At 44.8% G+C, this 20,046-nt stretch overlaps 2 protein-coding genes across 3 annotated transcripts in view; one reads left to right on the forward strand and one right to left on the reverse strand.

Annotated features, from left to right (window-relative positions):
- The first annotated feature begins 674 nt into the window (after positions 1-674).
- On the forward strand, positions 675-3,049 carry ATP5ME (ATP synthase membrane subunit e). The gene is made up of 4 exons (XM_064642185.1): positions 675-807; positions 972-1,026; positions 1,289-1,387; positions 2,920-3,049. The coding sequence occupies exons 1-4, from the start codon at positions 772-774 to the stop codon at positions 2,943-2,945; spliced, it is 216 nt and encodes a 71-aa protein (XP_064498255.1). The 5' UTR covers positions 675-771; the 3' UTR covers positions 2,946-3,049.
- A 2,842-nt stretch (positions 3,050-5,891) lies between these two features.
- The window catches only part of PDE6B (phosphodiesterase 6B), a 28,789-nt gene continuing 14,634 nt past the window's right edge, over positions 5,892-20,046 (reverse strand). Inside the window, exons 7-22 of one of the 2 annotated variants that reach the window (XM_064642164.1) lie at positions 19,830-19,896; positions 19,634-19,681; positions 19,298-19,447; positions 18,155-18,298; positions 17,512-17,577; positions 16,795-16,941; positions 15,098-15,205; positions 14,015-14,124; positions 12,931-13,018; positions 12,266-12,366; positions 10,864-10,971; positions 10,082-10,145; positions 9,667-9,741; positions 8,679-8,762; positions 8,241-8,397; positions 5,892-7,164 (exon numbers count right to left, since the gene is read on the reverse strand). In XM_064642164.1, coding sequence (XP_064498234.1) covers positions 7,106-7,164; positions 8,241-8,397; positions 8,679-8,762; positions 9,667-9,741; positions 10,082-10,145; positions 10,864-10,971; positions 12,266-12,366; positions 12,931-13,018; positions 14,015-14,124; positions 15,098-15,205; positions 16,795-16,941; positions 17,512-17,577; positions 18,155-18,298; positions 19,298-19,447; positions 19,634-19,681; positions 19,830-19,896 — 1,576 coding nt within the window. In that variant the 3' untranslated portion in view covers positions 5,892-7,105. Of the gene's footprint in view, positions 7,165-8,240; positions 8,398-8,678; positions 8,763-9,666; positions 9,742-10,081; positions 10,146-10,863; positions 10,972-12,265; positions 12,367-12,930; positions 13,019-14,014; positions 14,125-15,097; positions 15,206-16,794; positions 16,942-17,511; positions 17,578-18,154; positions 18,299-19,297; positions 19,448-19,633; positions 19,682-19,829; positions 19,897-20,046 lie in introns of those variants that run through there. The other variant, XM_064642165.1, reaches the window with a different exon arrangement.

Consider the following 20,046-nt stretch of genomic DNA (forward strand, 5'->3'; position numbering starts at 1 on the left):
GCCAAGGTCTGTGTCCAGTCATACTGCGCATCTGCACAGAGACACACCAACCACTCAACAGCTTATAGGGTCCAGCCGTCTGGACTGTAACCCCTGAACCACTAAACCCCATCACCCAGTGCCAGATCCAGACTCCTCTTTAAACACCAGGGATGGTGACTCCACCGCCTCCCTGGGCAGCCCATCCCAGTGCCTCATCACCCTAACAGTGAATTTTTTTTTTTCTACTATCTGTTTTCAAACGGGTCAACCTCACTTGAATGTCCAATTGCCCTCGGGACTAAAAAAAGTTTGTGTGTTTGTGTTTTTTTTCTTCCACTTAAAAAGGAATTTCTTACATCTCAGTCTGTTGCCCATTTATCAGCCACTGAAAAACATCGATGAGATTCCCCCCAGTCATCTCTCGCAGGCTGCGTAGTCCCAGCTCGCTCAGCCTCTCCTTGTAGGAGAGATGCTTCAGTCCCTGCGCCTTGGGAATTCTTTGAGTGCCAGAATGGGCTGCCCAGAGAGGTGGTGGATTCACCATCCCTGGAGATTTTTAAACGCAGATTGGACGTGGCACTGAGTGCCATGATCTAGTGAATGGACTGGATTTGGACCAAGGGTTGGACTCGATGATCTCGGAGGTCTTTTCCAAACCCAATCGATTCTATGATTCTATAATTGCGAACCCTGGAGCGAACAGCACCCGCAATTCCCGGCTGCCCGCTCACGGCTTCTCTCCTCCCCTTCCGCCCGCCGCCGTCAATTCCGGCCGCCGCCGCCGCCAGGATGGTGCCGCCGGTGCAGGTCTCGCCGCTCATCAAGGTGAGGGTGGCGGGCGGTGTGTCCGGGGGGTCCCGGGTGTGCCGGGGCCGCGGGCCGGGCCGGCCGGGCCGGGGGGGCTCGGCGGGCCGGGGCGGGGGGCGGCGGCGGGGCCGGCGATGCGTGTGGGCTGAGCGAAGGGCGCGTCCTTGTCTCTCGTCCCGCAGTTCACCCGCTACTCGGCGCTGCTCGTGGGGATGATCTACGGCAAGAAGCGATACGGTGAGTGCGGCGTCGCGGGGGCCGCTCCCCGCGCCGGGCCCCGCAAGGGCACCTTGAGGCGGCCCGGCCGCCATTTCCCCCCGCCCCTGCCGCGGCCCTGCCGGGGCGGCCCTGCCGGGGTGAGGCCACATATCCCTACGGGTTTGTGCCTTTGTGCCGGCAAAAAGCTGGCTTATCCTCCTTTCTGAGCGAGCCTGCGGGCGCGCAGCTTTCCGCCGTGGGTTCGGGAAGGCGTGTTTTAAAGCGAGTGTGTTGATGGCAGACTACCTGAAGCCGATTGCTGAAGAAGAGAGAAGAATAGAGGCGGAGGAGAAAAAGAAACGTGAGGAGCTGGAGCGGATTGCAAAAGAGATCGCAGAAGGTAGTTCCTCCGTTTAGTTTGTGTATCCCACGTTTGGCTGCTGGGCTGCTGTTTTACAGCAGTGCTTTTAGGAGAAGTTGAGGCTTACAGCTAGTCCGTGGAGCCAGTGCTTAGGGTGATGTGAGGAGTAAATAGTGCTGCTGTTCAGTGATGCTTGCATTTGGAAGAGGTCATCAGGGGAAGCGTTAAAAACGCTTTTGAAACGAGTCAGGACTTGTTAAATGGCTGTCTGAATTTCCAGTGAGAAAACAAAATGCTAAAAACTGCTGCTTGTCCTGTGAGGAATGACTGGATCTGTTTAATGACTGTAGTGGGATGCCCCTTATTCAGCTGTATGCATTTACAGTCCCTCTTCTCCATGCAGTGCAGGGACCTCATAAGTATGACTGATCATCTAAACTAGAAGCCGTAGGCAGCTGCATGTAATTGCAACTCCAGAATTTTAAGCGGTATCACAGGTGTAGTGTTAGAGGTCAGCTTCATTTGTTGTATCTCTCATGAGAAGAGATACGTGCTGCAGGGGATCTGTTCATATTAGTACTGCTGCTATTTTCTCATTCCCTTCCACCCTGTAATATTCCTGCTGCGGTGGTTGTCGCCCTGGTCCTTAGGATTATTTCTTGGGTCCCCTGTGTCTTTCTAACAGAGGATTCCTTCCCTGCTGCCTTACAGAGGAGTGTGCTCTCTAGCTTGGTTTCAGCAAGGGTTTTTTTTGGGTGGACTTAGAGTTAAGAAGAGTCAGAAAACTGACTAATAGCTGAGGCTGTTCTTGGTGGTGCAGCTACACACTTGGTAACTTGTTCCATGGAAACTAGTGACATTTGCATTGTCCTAAACAAAACTAGCACTGAACAAAACACTGTAAAGTTAAATGAACTACACATACAGAAAATCAAATATGCAGTTGGGTGATTTGTATCACCTACTAGAGATGAAGCCATTTTGCGTGGCTGTTTTGCCATCTTAAATACATAGTCTCCATTGGTCATGGACTAAATAAGTAAGCATTTTAGATGTTCTCTAGCTAGGTGAAACTTTTGTAATTTTGGAGGTAAGAGACTATGCTGTGGTGTTGCCAGCCTACTTAAAAATGAAGTTCTCTGATTATTTCTTTAGAATGCTTAATCTCTTTAAAAATGGCATAAAGATGACAGGTCTTTGTTCCCAGCAATGGTTTTGGTGTGTTTTTTTCAGAAAAGCAATTGTTAAACTTTCATTGAATGCAATGTAGTTGCTGGAGATTTTTCCTTACAGTTGGATGACTGGACATATCTGTAATGATAGCTTTTTCTGGGCTTATTTGACTCATCAATTCAGAAAATTGTCTTTTACCAGTGAATAAACTTAAAAGTGCCTTTATTCCAAAGTATGAATTGCAATGCTGTTGAACAGACAGAAATGGGAATCATGAAAACTGACTAGAAAGAAATTACATGAAAGTAGCCTTTGATTCTGCTGATGTTTTGTGTATTTTAGTACTGCATGGGAGTGGCTAGTAGTCCTAACCATGTTTATTTTTTCTTCCCTTCTAGCAAGTGAAGATTCCATATTGAAATGAACAAAAGATGTGATGTGAATTTCACACATGGCTAGGCTGTGAACTGTCCAATGGTTTCTGAACTCTGCATGATATTCTATCAATAAAGTACTTACTACGCTTCAGTTGGTATTTTTTGAGTGAATTGCCCAGAACAGCAGCAGAAATACTTATAGAATGTGACAGGAAGCATCTGTCCCAACCAGGCCATTGTTGCAGCTGAACCCCCCCACTATTACCCCAGCAATAGCCAGTCACTACACCCATTACTCATAGCTAATGTTTTTGATCAGAAAGTACATACAATTTAATACACATGGGCAGATGGAAGGAGAGGGGAGTGGTGAGGCACTGACTATGTGAACCTGTTACTTAAATGGCTTGACTGGGGAGTTTCATAGAAATCATAGAATGTTAAGGGGTTGGGATGGATCTTAAAGATGATCTAGTCCCAACTCCTTCTGCCATGGGCAGGGACATCTCCCACTGGACCAGGTTGCTCAAGGCCTTGTCCAGCCTGGCCTTGAACACTGATAGGGTTGGGGCATCCACAGCCTCCTTGGGTTCCAGTATCTCACCAGCCTCAAAGATGTAGAAACATTAGTTAAGGAATTGTTGACCTGAAAGGACAGTGGTCACAATCTTCTGGCTAAGTGACTATATGGTTAGATGGTACCATTTTGGGAAAAAGACAAAAACTACTTTTGTCACCTGGCCTGTGTAGTATCAATTAGAAAGTCAGTGTTCTCCTCAGACACTCAGCCTGCATTAGGCAGTGAGAGTGATAGCCACAGCAATGGGCAGAAGGGCAGAGCAGGCTGCCCAGAGCTCAGGGCTGTACATCCTGTGGCTGGACATGACCTATGTGTCAGAACAGAAGACAGTGGGAGCAACTGATGAAGCATCAACATGTCTGAGGAGCAAAGAGTTTCCCACCACCAGCCACTCCTTTCTGGAGCATTGTGTTTTGCCATCAATGCTTTTCTGTATATGAGCCAGCCTGGGAATCAAGGCATCAGGGACTGTCCCAGGATACCACAGATGCTACCCTGCACTTAACTCTTGGATAATCTAAGACTGTAGCTGACTGTTGTCTCACTGGTCCTGTCACCACATCCTGCCCCTCCTCTCAGCTCCAGTGCTATAGACGTGCTGCTTCCTATGGATCTGCAAGGACTATTTCTGCCTCCTGTCACAGGTCCTTTCTCTTGAAGGGGAAGTAACCCATGGCTGTCCAGCAGGGATGCAACTTCTGTGCTGGAGACAGGCAAGAACTCTGCAGCCCTCAAGAGTAAGCTGCAGGGAAAAAAATTTCCCTCCAGATTGTACCCTGTCAGAAACTGATATAGTGCACGGTGGGAAAAAAAGGAGAATGAAACGTCTTGCCTTACTGTTTCCTTTATTGCCCTCTGATGGCTGCGTGTGGCTTCCCACAGCAACATGAGAGGCAGTCAGCTACTGAGCAGCAAGGGCATGGGACCACTGACCTACAAAAATGGTCCAACAAAATGGCCGTGGACAGCAGAGCTCTGTGCTCTGCCTGGGGTGCTGAAGGTCCACAGGCAGGTAGAGGAGCAGGAGGAAGGGGACAGAGGAGCTTGTTGTGGAGACAGCAGGGAGCTTGTGCTGTCCGCACCAGTGCAGCTGCGAGATCTCCACTGTTCTGTGACTCTAGGGCTGCCCTTTTTGGAAGGGAGCATCAGAGACCCTACTGCTCCCAAGGAAATGGTCCACCCTTCGGAAACAGCCTCCTCCACTGGCACCACAGCCTGCGTGTCCATGGACACCCCTCTGCAAGTGTGCATGATCCCCTTTGGAAATACACAGCAGCATGCCCACCCCAATGCTGTGTGGGACAAGTTGTGCTCCCGTGTGGCTGTGGGCACATGAGGCACTGCCACCCACAGCTCTGTGTCCTGTCAGCACTGCTGGGTGTGCTGGGCAGGCAGCCCGTGCTGCTTGTGTGAGAAGCCCTGCTGGGGCAGCCTGCACTGCTCTGGGCACTTCACACTGGGCACAGAGGGCAGGGATATTAGTCTCCAGGTTTCATTACCCAGAAAACATTTGAGAACATAAGGAGCTTTTCTCAGCATTTAAGTGTACAGTGTCTTGTGATCCTCAAAATCTCACTGCTTCTCACTCTATGATACAATAACCTTCTGGCATTTTCCCACCAAAAGAAAAAAAATTTCTTGTTTGACTTCATCTGCTGTATGATAAAAGCTTCCTACATGGTTCTCTGCTCTTGTGAGACCCCACTTGAAGTACTGTGTCTAGATCTGATGCCCTCAACATAAGAAGGATATGGAACTGTTGGAGCAAGTCCAAAGGAGGGCCACGAAGTTGATAACAGGACTGGAGCATCTCCCCTACAAAGACAGGCTGAGAAAGTTGGGGCTGTTCAGCCTGGAAAAGAGAAGGTTGTGTGGAGACTCATGGCAACCTTCCAGTAACCAAAGGGGCCTACAGGGAAGGCAGAGAGGGCCCCTTCATCAGGAACTGTGTGATAGGACAAGGGGTAAGGGGTACAAACTGAAAGACGGGAAATTTAGGTTACATATCAGGAAGAAATTCTTTCCTGTGAGGGTGGTGAGACACTGGAACAGGTTGCCCATGGAGGCTGTGGATGCCCCAACCCTGGGGGTGTTCAAGGCCAGGTTGGATAAGGCCTTGAGCAACCTGGTGTAGCGGGAGATGTCCCTGCTCATGGCAGAGAGGGTTGGGATTAGATAATTTTGAAAGTCCATTCCGACACCTAACATTCTACAATTCTATGATTCTTAATGAAACTGAGACAAACAGCATGAAGTCATTACTAATGGCATATTTAGCTTTCATGCAAGTGGACTTTCTGTATTTTCCTGAAAGACAAATTGCCTCTCATGGAATTGCTGTGTAGTGATAGAGGATTACATCTTGCTTACTACACTGAGACACAGATAAATGATGACCATGTACCACCATAGCTCTAGTTTTCCTTTTACTTGCAGTATTTTTGTAATGCAAAACAAGATACTGAAGGGTAAAACCCTGAAAGATAGCAAGAGCAATAGAAGAAGAAGAAAATCCCCAGCAAAATAGATATCCAAACAGTTTTAAAAAAGAGAGAGAGAGAGAATGAGAAAGGAACAGAGAAGGTGTCTCTACTGCTACAACAGTGTAATTAAATGCTCTAATATGTTTACATGAATAAACATGAAAACTAACTTTTATCTAAAATAAAAGGGTACAGGTCATCAGTCACAAGTTTGTAGGGCAATCTAGAAAACAGACACCTCAGAACAGGAGGAGGAAAAGAAGGAGGGGTTGGTTCTGATCAAGTGTATTAAATAACTGGCACTATGAGGCAAAACAGAACAAGTTTAGGAGATGCCACAATTCAAGTTGCTTGGTTAACTGTAAGTGGAACTGTAATGGGTAATGATAACCCTGTCTTCTTAAAATCTTGTGTGAAAGAACAACGCCTCAGTTAGCACACTGTGGAACCTGCTCCTGAAGAAAGCAGCTACTGCATGTTATGGCTCCATGCTTTGTGATGGCAATGCATCCCAGTTCTTGAAGTGAGTGCAGAACTTTTATCTGTCCAAGTGTTTCTTGGATTTACATGGAATAAAAGTATTTTAGAGCAGTTCAGAGGTTTACTATGATCAGTTTTCATGCTTTATCCTTAGCCTCAGATTTCTTTCTGATATCGTGATATCCAGATATAGGATATATTCTGCTATCCAGATATAGGCTTAGATATGACAAATTTGGCTCTTCTTCTGTTTTCCTGCTCTGCAGGCTATGGTTGTATACACTGTCAATCATATGGGGTTGTATGGAGTAGGACTATCCCGATCAGTTTTGCTGTAAGAAGTGTTTCAGTGCAGGAGAAATGCTCTTCCATAGTCCTGCAACCTGATTTATTGGGCCCAATGTTGTTCTGATTTCCCATATGCCATCTGACATAAGGTGCATTACATGGAGCAAGAGACAGGACAGAACTGGCTCCTTACCATCAGGAAGAGATGCAATTAAGGCAAACAAGATCTAGCCCTTCCCTGGTTGATCATAAGCCTAATAAAGTATCAGAACAGTCCAATCAGGAATGTATTTTTATGTCTTTTTTTTTTTTTTTTTTTTTTTTTTTTTTTAAGCGTGGGCATTCTCATTTTAGGTGGCATATATTGCATATATGTCTAGAGTATGCTACAGGTTTTGGAAGCTGGAGCTGTTCCTCCGTTACAGGTTATTCCATCTGCCATGTAAAAAGAAACACAGAATTAGAGACACAGTCACAAATTTTCTTCTTAGTTTTTTAAGGACTTTTATGTTTTCCAATGACCAGTGTAGGTCATAACTATAGTACTCTGTCTAGAGCTACCTGCTGTGCAAAGTAATTGTATATGTAAGGCTGCTTGGAAAGAGTATTTTAGAGTTAGTAGAAATCTTCCTCGCTTGAATATCAATTACTTGTTCATAAAGTAATTCTTCAGAAATTTTCCAAATAATAGTTAAAGCAGTTTTTATATTTTAATTTAACTTGTATGAATTAAACTGAAATAAGACACCTAGATAGCTCTAATTATTTCTGAACTGTGTCACTTGAGGGCTGCTGGAATTTTGTTGGAAAAAAAGGAGAGTTCAGATACAGCCTCTGTGGAGCAGAGGCATCAAGTTCTGGCAGATATTTGATCATTTGAGAGAGGCCAGGACAACCTACTGCTTCCACATTTCTGAGAGTCAAACAAGTGCTCAGGCTGCCAAACAAGCTTTCACCCAATGCCCGCTACAGCCAATGGATTTCAGTACTACACAGGATGGGCCCACAGAAAAAGAAAAAGAGGTTTGACCAAAACAGATTGCTGCTAGGTTCTACCACTACTGCTGGCTTCTAGATAGTACTTAATCTGGACTAGAAATGGGATGAACCATTGTTCCTCAAGTGTTCCCCTTAGGACTCTGTTGACTTTTCTTAGCTTCTGCTTTATGACCTGTGGGACAGCACATAGGCCACAGTCCCTGAGTATAAAGGGATGTTTTCCTGCTGTTTTCCAGGGACAGCAAACAACTTTTGGCTATCCTTAGCTACATGGGAACTTGTGCTCAATGGATTCTCATTAGTTTCTCAGAAACTAGTTTTTGGGAATTTAAGTGGGTGGCCTTTTTGACAGCCAGTCATGGTGCCTTCAGCCTTGCCAGTGGAGCCAAATTTAAGAAACTTTTTGTGGACATCTTACTCTGCCATCTTAGCAAAGCTTGCTGCGGATCTGTGAGAGTATTGCATATGTATGTTTCTGAGTTCAGAATGTAAAGCTAATTACTGTTTCTGACCTTTCTTTGCAGCCATTCTCTCTTCCTCTTTTTTCTTCTCTTCCTCCAGAGCTTTCATTTTTGCATCATACTCATCAGCACGGGTCTTCCACTCATTTCGATTGTTCAGGAGCCCATCAAGCATAGGCTGAATTTCCTCATGGAAACGTGAAAATTCCTAACCAAAACACACCTGTCAGCACAATGCAGTGCAGGGGCAGTGCTTGTCCATCGTACCCCAGGGCAGACCCTGACACCTCACCTCCAAAGCTGGCTTATGCAGAAAAAGCATTAATGGCACAAACAAGCGCCGTGCTGCAACACCTTGCAGAGGGGCAGATATTGCCTCCTCTACTTGTCCCTCTCCCCTTGAGTGGTGTTGCTGCACTGGGACTCATTCACCTGGTATTTGAGCCCCTGTTGAGAAGGATGGGGTATGCAAGGGTACCCTTTGCTTACCTTATAGACAAACGTACACACAAAGTCAATGAAACCCACTTGAAGCTTTGGAAGCTCAGCAGCTTTCCTTCGGTCCATCATGGGCTGTGGGAGGACACATGTTGACCATGATTTATGAGAGCACTTAATTGAAAAACACACTTCTATTTTCTCCCCAAAATTGCCTCGTTGTGTCAGCCTAGCAGTTCTGTCATGCCATACACAGAGGCTGTCCATCACAGCCCTCTTTCTCCACTGCAGAGGAGTGAAGTGGTTGGACTTCCTTTGCCATTTTAGTAGAAATTTTAGACAGCTCTTTGAGTGTCTGTGGATGGGGAGGAGGACAGAGAATCTTTCCCATGTACGTCTCAGATACCTGAAGGAAGGTTTATTATAGGGCTGAAGAGGTTTTGAATTCTATAAAACGTAACTGAGCACAAAATTATATTCTTATAAGACCTTGCCAATTAATATATTATTTGTAATGCCACTGTGGATAGATGGGGTGTATGAAAGTCTTCTTAAATAAAACCCAAACCACGCAGGTGGAGGCTGCATCAAGGAGTGATTCCTGTCCCTTTCAATGCCAAATTTAACTATGTGTTAAAAAAAAAAATGTTAGAAACACCCTTCTATATACCAGAAAGTTTCCTGACTCTACAGAGTTTGTGTTTACAGTTTTTCTCTTTATCAGAAACTCTGCTTTCTTCTGTGACTTATGTATTTAATTTACATTTTTTCTGTAAGGGACCAGCACAAAGTCTTCAGGGGGACTCCAGTCCTCGATGGTTCACAGCCACTGAAGCCATCTAACTATATGGAGAGCTGGACAAGAATCACTGGGTATTGTCAGAGATTCTTCACTGAGTACACACTTTTCCAAAGGATTTTGGCAGGCATGGTGATTTTAGGCAGAGTCACAGCACTGTGACAGCAGCACTTCTTGTAGTAAGTCTCTGCTGAGACTTGCTGTCTGAACTGAGCTGCCTGGCTCTTGCATGGTACTTACAATAGGCTGTTGCTGAAGGACGCTTATTTCTAAGTCTCCTTGCTCCCAGAACTCAGCTGCTACCAGTAGAGCTACCTACATTGACAAGGAGGGAAAAAGAAAAGTTAGTACCAACTTCAGCCTCGTAACTTGATGCGCTTCAGATCTCTACCATGCAGAAAATCTGACTTCTAACCCTTCTGTGTAGTGACAGCTCAACAGTCTAATTGCACTTGATCTCATTAGTCCACTGTTCACCTATTAAGAAACATTTCCAACACTACTGCAATCTGAAAGAATGGTTAATCCACCAAGACTATAGCTATTTCTTTTGGTAATTCTGGTAGGAGACTGATTGACCTTCCAGGCAGCTTAGGAAAATGCATTACTTTGAAGTATAAACTACAGAAATCTAATGATATATCAAGCACCTGACCTTACTCTGGACTTCCCAAGGCTTTGTGATTGCTGACAAGTCACAGGCAGTCATCATCATTGCCCTAAAAACAGGAAAGAAATAAATTTATTGTCTATAGCCTGCACCTTACTTCTTGCAGGCTCAGGAACTTCATGTCCCAATACTGTGTCAGGTATCCCCTTGTTCCTGCTCAAGTGATAAAGAAAGACATGCTGCTGTAACAGCCTTGATTCTGACTGGGACATTCATCAAGAATTGCTCTCTTGGTTAAAATGGAATTGAGATGGGAAACATTGTTTCTGACATTAGCATGTTTGCTGCTTTAGTCAGTGCTGGGTTGAACTTCTTGGCTTTGGAGTAGCATCTCTGTCTCCCTCATGGACGTGTAGCAGTGCAGTCTGCAGTGAGATTGTGAGTGCGCTTCACTGCCAGTGCAGAGCATCCTGCAAACCATCTGTCAAGTCACAACAACAGCATTGTGACTCAGACTGGTTGCCACTGGGAAGAACAGCTAGTGGATTGGATGTCCCTGCTGCTGGTCTACAGGCCACAGGGCGGCCTGGTAGGAATATACAGCCAGAAGGGATCCTCCATCTCCCTACAAGTATGTGCCCAGATTTATTTGGAGGAAGAACTACTTTTTTTTTTCCCCCTTTTTAAACCCTGCTTCTCCAGAAGGTCAAATTTAAGCATGCAGTAATATATCATGTGCTGATTTTGCACCAAATGCAGCACAAAGGGTATACTGGAGCTCTCACCAGGTGTACACATCACTAACCTTTCCAGAGCTGATTACTCACATGACAACCTCTTTCTTTGTTGTCTCCAGAGACAGGTATTCAGTCCAGGCAGTCTCACTATCATACGTCTTAGACTCGTCAACGATCTTTTGAAACATTGTTCTCTTTCTTTGAGGGGGAAAAAAAAAAGTTTTACAAAAGAAAAAAAAGGGGGGGACAAAAGGAAAAATCCGTGAAACAAGGAAACAAACATGTTAAAAACAGATAGCTGTTCCTGGTATTGCTAACCCTTCCAGAAGGATTTCCAGTAGTTGCTCTCCTGGCACTTAGAGCACGTATGAAGTAGTTTTGTGATGTGGCCTGTCTTCTTTGCTAGCATTGAAACATCAGGTTTCTCCAGATTTTATGCCACTCAAAACATGGATGTATCATGTATAAACCATTCCTCAGAATTCCCTACATCTGTTTAGGTATATAAATAAGGTTAACAGTGATTGACTAAGTATACAAAGACAAGTAGCTTTAAAAATACTCCAGCTCTAGGTTTCTGCAGTTTCTTAACATTCAAGGAAAAAGCCTCTTTATTTTGCCAGCAAAGGTGAAAGCATTTCTCAGCTGACATAACTTGCAGTTGTGCATACTTTCAAGGTCCTGCTCATCTCTCACAACTACACTTATTTTTAAGGCGTTTACAATAGTTTCCACTACTTAAGAGAAGCAGGTGGTGGTGCTTGGGTTTGTTGGGGCTTCCTTGAGGACCTATCTACATCAATATTCCTGGGTCTTAACTAAGACTTTGCTTGCAGTTCATGGACCAAGGAGGTCAAGGACCAGTTTGTTCCCGGCTGGTGAGGAAGTGGTGGTATGTGCTCCCACACAGACATTGTATCTTCAGAGTAAGACTTTGTAATCTCCCTCAAATTCCTCTTCTGTGGACTGTTTATATTTTGCATAATTGTACTGTAGTACAAAACACAATAATCTGGTCTTGACACAGTACTCTGAAAGCACATTTTGAGAGCTCCTTGTTAATTAGGAAGTCATATGTCATTGAATTTCAGCCTTATGTCCCAGAAAGTTAGCACACACTGCTCCGAGATGTTTGGCAATTTTGGCTTTTGGGTGTGAAATAGACTGTGAGGTGGATATTCACTTACAATAGACCACTTATTATCTGTGTCATGCTGCTCTCCCAGAGAAGTTAGTGCAGCCCTTGCCAGACCATTTGCCATTTATGAGTATTTTCAGTGTTGGAGTGCTAGGTTAAAAAAAAAACAAACCCTGACATCTCTTTCCATTAGGGGATCATATAACCCTGCCTTGTTGGAAATAGAGGGTTAAAAGGTCACATACGTGGTTTGAAAGAAGTTCAAAATTCTTTTGAAGCAAAGCATCACATTTGGCCTTTGTAAAGTGCCAGCTGCTTTCTGCCCTTCACACACAGTGTACGTGACTGACTTACTTGAAGTAGAGTGCCAGGTCTGTTGCTATAATGGCAATTTCCATCAGGTGAATCACGTGCTCGTGCTGTCTGCGGTTGAGGTTCTGACATATATTCAGTGACTGAAAAGAGAAGGAAAGGGAGTTGCAAAATTCAGTCACTGTGGGTTTTTTGGGTTCCTGGCCACCTCCCTTTCCCAAAGGTGTTCACTTTTATTTTCTTTTAACAGCTTCAGTTTGCTCCCCTGAGTTGCAAGGGTTGTGAGCCCCGTTCACATGTGGGTGGCTGGTTTCCTCTTTTGTTCACTGAACGGGGTCTGTATCTTGAAACTTGTTACACAGCGTGCACCCAAACCCCATCCCCTGACCCCAGTGCAAATTTGCCTGAAATTAAAAGTTAGCTGTGGGAATGTGTCAGCCTTAGTCAGAGGGGCTACAGGAGAACAATCCTTTATTTAACATATTCCTATGTGGATAACGATGTGTCTTCTGAAGGAACCAAGTCATGCACTAAGGAAACCTCTGTGTTTTGGTCCTGGGTGAGGATAGATTACTTGGGGACAGAGGCAGCTGCAATTTCTCAGTATCCAATCCAGAGAAAGGTCTTGTGCTGACAGCTCTGTTGTTAATGAAAAATTTCCCTAAAATTAAATTATTCATGCCCTTATATTACAGTACATTACCAACCTCCTCAGAGAGCAAGAATTTTCCAAATTCCAAGTGATGTCTCTCTAAAATTGAGGATCCATGAAGTTTAGCTAAGGGATTTTGAGATCTGGTTGTGTAAAGGAAAGATTAAAAATGTAAGTGCAGCATTTAAAAATAAAAAGAAGCGTCTCATTTTTTATTTATTTTTTGTCACACACATAAGTTTAACTCCTTTTAAAAGGGTTAAGAGTAGCACTTTTCAGTAAGTAATGACCTCAGTCTAATTAAAGACTTTTGTGACACTTCTTATAACTATTTGGACACTGTATAAGACAGTATTTCAACTACAAAATTTCCCCTTAAACGTTGTATTTGACTGCACTGTAATTACTCAGCTTAGTAAACTTGTTTAATTCCTGAGTTAAATACATGTTGATATCTAGTAATAGGAATATAAAACCCTGCAATCCTTGGACACTTTCCTTGCTGAAAAGCAAGGCCCTCTTGTATCAAAAACGTGAGCCAGCTTCACTCAATGCTTTTCCAAAGCACCAGAAAACAGTGAGACAGCATTGCCAGCAACTATTGCAAAAGAGCTATGATCTGACACTACTTTAAGGGAACAACAGGGTCTTGACTAGTCAATGAAATCATGCAATTTTTTCTCTGTAGCTAATAACTACCTACTGAGAGCAGCACTCTCACAGGTGCTTTGTTTCTGTAGGTGGTGAGGGCAGTGCCGTGCATGGTGCTTTCTCCATGGGTACCTTCCATCAGAAAGGTATGCCCAGGGTGCTCCTGGTGGCATCATGGGTCTCCTGTGGCACTCGGGCTACCAAGGGCCTTCTACACTCTAATGGTAGTGTAAGTTTTGCTTTAACCAAAGGAGGTTTGCTAGGAGGTAAAGCAAGCCCCAGAGAGCACAGCAATTTTTCAGTGTCACCACTGGCCAAAGCATAAGCCAAAGTGCTGTAGTAAGCTGAAAAGCGAGGAAATTTGCAAAAGAAGTTTGTTACCCCTGTGTATTAAACAGAGCTGTACTGGAGTTTGGTGTGGTCAACAGCCTGATTCTACTCAACCTGAGAGCAACAGGACTGGTTTGAAGCAGTAAGAAAGTGCTTACTTCATTTGGTAAAGGTTGTTGGTTCCCCTGTGGTCAATATCGTGGCACAGAGCAGCAGTTACCATTGCAAGGGCTTCAAGGTCTGTGTAGTAACGCTTCAGTTTGCCAGTCTGGAGGGAGAGAATGTACATGCCATATGTTAGCATCTCGTACAGGAACAGGTACTGACCTGTGACTGCTCTGTGCCAGGGATCTCCTTACTGAAATAGTCCAGGAGAACTGAAAACATTTGTGAACCTAAACACCATACATGGTAGGCTTAGGTTAAAATGGGGAATCAGCTGGAAACAGAACATTTCAGACTCAAGTAAGCATATGTGTGGTGCATATGTGCTTGATGCACATCTACAGTGTTGTCTGCATCCTGCTATAGAAGTCTTGTGCCCTAAGGTTCACTCAGGTTGTCATAAGCACCCCTGCAGTCACTGGACAGAAAGTACTACTTGAAGAAGTTCCTCATCTTTCTGGGCAATGTGATGTCCCAGCTGAATCACCCAAGGGATTGTGGTAGGCATAAGCCTGCTGCCAGATGTGTAGGCAGATGTGTGAAACCATCCTCAGTGGTTCCTGGCTGGTCAATCCTTGGTGTGGAGCAGCAGCCAGACACTTGTTTTTCTTGTTGAGGTGTTTGTTGCCCTGAGAGCCTGTGAGAAGTGGCACTTGCCGTGTTCACACTGGCGATATACTTACACCCGTGTCTGTCCTGCCTGGAAATGGAAAGCATGGGGTTGCCTCCATCCCAACCAGCTAACTTCAGTCTGGCTCTTACTGTCAGAATCTGTTGGAAGAATGGAAGTCCTGTAGTCTCTTTCCCCTACTCTGCAGACGGATTTAGTCTGGAGTCTATTCAACACCACACACACCTGAGAATTAAAGCATTCCATTCATTGGCCAGCGTTGACCAAAGATTTAAATGTAATGCAATGATTGTTACCTAAGGCAAATGGAGACCTCATTCATCAGGACCTGTGCTAGGAGTGACAAACCCTTTTCCTACACCAGGATTCAAAGGGAGACCTGCACATTTCTTAGGTGCTGTAAATAAACTGTGCCACAGAATTAACCAGGGTGGTGTTACCTTACCATCAGGAGCGTGAACATGGTCTGTGCAACATTGAAGCCATGACGCCAGTTGTGGTAAGTTATCTTCCGGTAGCCTTTGCTGACAGAGTACACAAACCTTACCAGAACCTGCAAATGGGGAAGAGGATGTTAGTTTGGGTGATGAAGCTGCTGGCTCTGGCTCTCACAATGAGAATCATATACAGAAGTCATGGATGAGTTTCCAGTCCTACAGAGGTGGCCCCAGAAAGGGATCAGAAGCTGTAATGTCATCAGACTTCCCTGACAGCATCATTAGAGTAAAGCCTAAAGATTAGTGGAGAGCAAAATGGGATCTAAAATGTAGCTCTCTGTTTTCTAATTTATTTTTTTTTGTAAGAAAAATAAAATCACAAAGACATTTGTGGGGTAAACAAGAATAATCACTACCTAAAGGAAAAGAGATTTCATTGTACTGTTTGTGAATTTATTGTGGTTTCATCTTACTGACTGTGAATTTCTTGAATTTTTTTTATCTAAGTTGTCACTCATAATATTTGTCTGTCCTGTATCTTGTGATTTACTAGTACTGATATCTCTCTTCAAGAGATGGGGATCCATAGATGTAGAGATGGGTGGCATTTATATCACCTAAGCAACTACAATATAGGGCATTAAATAACAAACTAGCTTTTCCCCTCTGCATTCTACTACTCCATGTGTACTACATCTTGTAGCTGTGCAGGTTTTGCCATTAGAGAGAAAATTAATTATGGATAAGTATTCATTTTTAAAAATCTCAACTATTCAGAGTTGCAGCAAAGAATGACTTTTTTCACACGTGTATCAGGGGTTAGTTGTTGCAGAGTAGATATTTTGGGTACTTTTTGACACTGACCTACTACAAGTAAGAAGCACAGAGATAATTCCCATTCGCTTCCATTCTAATTCCCAGCCTGCCTTTCCGGGGTGAAAACTCTTCCTGCAGTTACCTCCAGATCCCACTAGATGGAAATAAACCTCACATAATGTGCCGAGAAATCCCTTGGGGAGCACCAGAGCTGCTGAAATGTCAGTTTCACGATTCCTACGGGGGAACGGTGGCAAAAATCGTGAATTTGCACATCAGGGGCTATGGAGCCCTTGTTCCCACAGGGTCGCACCATTCCCGCCGACCACAGTCAGGAAGTTGGTGCCAATTGCACCAAATCAGAGCACATCCATGTTTGCAAGGGGATGAGAAACAAAGGGACCTGCCAGTGTGGGTTTCAGCATATCTTGGCTGAAAGCTGAATGGTACATCCTATAGCAAAGGAAACAAGCACACACAGGCAGGCACTCCCCATGTCGTGCCTGGAAACTGTTTTTACGCTGCGGCCGTGGGGGGGATTAGACACAGCAAGTGCAAGCAACCTTTTGCGTGCTGTGCTACCCATCTCCATAGACCTCACAGCAAACCCCACCTGTGGCAGGCAGCGCAGATCAGGGGAGGGCAGCTTTGCGCTGCAAACACTCACGTAGTGATCAGTGGCAGTGAGAGGCGGTCCCCTGCCCTCAGAGGTGTGAGGGGGCTTAGGACGCACGCCCTCCTCTCCACAAGCCCCCATGAACCCAGTTCGTGGCTGCTCTGTGAGCTGTGCTGGGCACGCACAGAGAGTGCCCTGCGTGGGGACCTCAGCCACAGGGGTGGGTCTGTTGGCCATCCAAGACAGGGCATCTTGGGTTTTGACAGCTCCTACCTCCTGTGGGATCTGGAACTTTTTCACCACGCCGAGCTCGTAGTACATCTGAATGCCACACTTCACCAGCTCCAGCTCGGTGCAGTCAAAATCAGAGAACCTGAACTCATAGATTTCAAACTTAGTGGGCCCCGGGAGCTCTTCTTTCTGTAAGAGAGGTGGGGATGGCTTATTGCTCTGCTACTTATGTCATTCCTAGGTTTGCTTATCAAAAACTTATCAGTCTGACACTGCTGTGAACTTTTTCTTTTAGCATATAACACATAAACAGATTGAAATGCAGCTTTTCATAATAACCCCATTAATGGGGGGAGAGGGTGGGATCTGGTCAAGTGCATGAAATATTGTTTGTTTTCTGCTAAGCGCTTGATTTGATGAAGTTTGAAGACTCAAAATGGGGGAAGACTTACAGCCCTCCTTAATTACTCTGGAGAACAATATGCGTGACAAGCCGAGGTGACTGATGTGTTTCCAGATGGACTTTGAACCCCTTGAGATGAAGTGGCAGGGAGCAGGGACTCCCCAGGACCTAGGGAAGTCACGTGCTGTGACATTATGATGGTAACCCCAAATTCACGCAGCAGAGGAAGGCAGGACATGCTTTGCCTTTGCCCCTGACCAGGTAGCAGCATGCCAATGCTGATAACTCTTTCCTGCATCCACACAGGCAATGTTTGCTCACCAAGGCTTTTTATTCCAGCAGTACATTGTTCTTACCAGAATGCTTGCCAGCTCCTCTTCCTCACACTCACTTGGCTCCTTCCCCAGCTTTTCTCGTGTTGGCTGCAAAGAGCATGAGTGTGTTAAGCTGACGACCAAACCCCAATGGACTTAGCACTTGGCACCTTTGGGGCAATCTAGGGTAGCTGTCATACGCAAATTGTGTTTCCTTCCTGGACCTTACTCCAGTTTCTGGTCTTTCAACACATGCTTCCTGGTAGTGTTCTCCCTCTCCTTGGATTTGTGTTTCCCCTACTCGTAAATGTCCCCCTAGATCCAGTGTCCCTGCTGGGTCCTCTAGCTTCACATCCTCTGCACTGAGAAGTTTTTAGGAAATAAATCAGTTTCTCTTCCACCCCTACAGCCCTGCCCTGAGTAGTGCCTGTGTGAGCCCACCTCCAAGGTTGGCTTTGCTGAGGAAATTAGAAAGGATGTATTGGGGCAGTGTGCCAAGGTGGAGGGCAGACCACAGAGTCAAAAGAAACTTCTTTAGCCACTGTGCAATGACTAGGGGCCCAGGTGCTGCCTCCACGTTATGGTGGCTGGAAGCATTTCAGTGAAATGGGAGACCTGTGTCTGTGCCATAAGCCGTGGCCAGGCCAGTACACCTGGATGTGTGCTGCACATTGTGAGGCATTACCAGAATTTCCTGGATTTCATCCTTGTCACATTTCACGTGGTAGAGCACCATGTCCTGAGCAATGTCCTTCCGGTTCTCCAGCTTGTTCATCTTATCATATGTGTCTGTGTTGAGCACAGACCAGCCCAGGAACTGTGTCAAGGACTTGGTGAGGGGAAAAGAAGGAAACGGTGAAATAACTGAAACATCTGTTCCTCAAACGCACAGAAATATAACACTGCATGATATATTTTTGGAGAAACACAAGCTCCACTTTGTCCACAATTCTAGCAATAAGCAATCATGTGTTTGCTCCCAGCTGTGACTTACTCCTCAGCAGAGCATCTCCCCAGCTGTTGAATCTGCCCAGCCCTACAGAGCCTCCATGCTGTGGAGGCTCAAGGACCTTCTGTCCAGTTCAGTGTACAGAAAACTATTTCTGTGTTGCTACAAGTGCCTCCATGCCTGTGGAAAGGCTGCTGTTACAATGGTGGCAGCAGGTCAGGAATGCTGAGATCAAGGTGGTCTCATCACCTCTTACATGTATTTACGCACACACTGTGTTTGCTTTCAATTCGTTTGCTGCCCAGTGGCCAATTCAAACTGGTTTTTTTTTCCCCCACAGTCTTTTAGTTTGATAAGAAAAGTCTATTTCAGGAAATGTTCTGATTGATAACAGATGCCAAGAGCTGAATGCTTATATTGCATTGAAACTAACATAGGAGAATTTCTAAGCAGCAAGGTCCTTGCTCACAGCTGCTGCTGGTAGATTCAACAGCTGGCCTCCCTTTGTATCTCAGCTACATAGATAATTTCTGTGTAATTTTTTTGGGGGGACTGGCCCAGTCAGTGAGAGCCAGCTGCCAGGTATGTGAACGCAGGTCAGAACGGTTGTGTTGGCACAGAGTAGCTGCTCATGGCTAGGTGTCCAACCCAAGAATGCTGAAACAAAATGATGCTAACACAGCTGGGTTTCCAAGACCAAACTCCCCAGTGTGTCAGATAGCTGCTTTCAAAACTTCCAAGGTGATGTGTAACACCTCTCTAAGCAACAAAGAAGTCTACTTAGCTTCAAAACACTGGAGATGTTTTGTGGGTGTACAATAAGCAACAGTGAGTTCTTCAACCATATGAATTACTTCCAGCCACAGAAAGGAACTATACCTCCATGAGGGTTTCATCCTGTTCATCAAATGGTTTCCCATCTTTTCTGTTATAAAATGTGACGACACCAACAATTTCTTCCCTTTTGTTCACAATTGGCATGGAGAGAACATTTTTGATAGTCCATCCTGATTCATCTAGAGGACCTTCCTTGAAGCAACAGCAAGCAGAAAGACATCATGTACTTAATGTGTTTTCTAAACACATCATCATTCCCATTTTACATTAAGACTTCAGACAAAAGAAGTATTTATATATCTAATATTGACGCAATATTACATTTCCGGAAAAAGAAAAAGTAGAATCCTTCACAGAAGTGGAAGGTTTTCACAATACCTGAAAGTTAAACATCTCATCTGCAGCAGCATTCATAATGTTGCAAATCTAGGGGATCACACAAAAGAAAAAGTTTTACAATGTGGGCAATGAGAAGTTTAACTACCAAAACGTAGAATTGATGAATTGATGAGAAAGCAGCATGAGTCTGACTTTATCTCAGAAAGGTTTGATGAATCCTAGGTTAAGTACTCACAAATCCACTTTCAGCCACATAGGTTGGCAGTCCAGTAACTAGTGCCCAGTGATCCGGGGTAGGATTTCTGAATGAAAGAAAAATATATAAAGGAAATTAAGGATATATGTTTACTGAAGGATGATCATGGAGCTGAAGTGTATCCAACTGATTGCATCCAGATTTACATATTTCACTCTGAGTTCCTAAACAGTCCTGTTACTTTCAAAGGATCCAC

This window comes from Pseudopipra pipra, chromosome Z (genome assembly GCF_036250125.1).
Source record: "Pseudopipra pipra isolate bDixPip1 chromosome Z, bDixPip1.hap1, whole genome shotgun sequence".
NCBI lineage: Eukaryota > Metazoa > Chordata > Aves > Passeriformes > Pipridae > Pseudopipra > Pseudopipra pipra.